Source organism: Buceros rhinoceros, unplaced genomic scaffold, assembly GCF_000710305.1.
Source record: "Buceros rhinoceros silvestris isolate BGI_N320 unplaced genomic scaffold, ASM71030v1 scaffold4342, whole genome shotgun sequence".
Classification (NCBI taxonomy): domain Eukaryota; kingdom Metazoa; phylum Chordata; class Aves; order Bucerotiformes; family Bucerotidae; genus Buceros; species Buceros rhinoceros.
The window spans coordinates 40965-41292 of record NW_010397011.1 but is presented as its reverse complement, the minus strand read 5'-3'; the positions used below and the strand labels follow the sequence as shown (position 1 = coordinate 41292).

Here is a 328-nt window from a genome sequence, read left to right as displayed (position 1 = left end):
ACATATATATACACACATACACACACGCATATACAATTATATATATATGTATATATATTTAAAATTATATATATAATCTTTTCTGTCTGCTTTGCCTATTGCTGGCAGTGTGAGCTGACTTGGAGCAGTCTCTTCTGAGGTACCACGAGGAAAAGCCCAAACGAGCTACTGTACACGGCTGCCCTCTTAGCACTGGTACTGAATGTGCTGGTGCTGATGGACCTTCCCTTCCACATGCGAGTGGGTGTGTGTGTGGATGTCCGTGTAAATCTTTGGGTACATTTTGGAAGCCATGGCTGGGGCGAGTGCAGGCCCTTGGGACAGTAAA

The 328-nt window shown here is 44.2% G+C and overlaps 1 protein-coding gene across 1 annotated transcript in view; it reads right to left on the bottom strand.

Moving 5' to 3' along the window:
- Positions 1–186: 186 nt before the first annotated feature.
- The window catches only part of FGFRL1 (fibroblast growth factor receptor-like 1), a gene marked incomplete at its 5' end in the record, with an annotated part of 12779 nt that continues 12637 nt past the window's right edge, over positions 187–328 (bottom strand). Inside the window, one exon of the mRNA XM_010146062.1 lies at positions 187–323. Within this exon, the coding sequence (XP_010144364.1) occupies positions 187–323 (137 nt within the window). The remainder of the gene's footprint in view (positions 324–328) is intronic.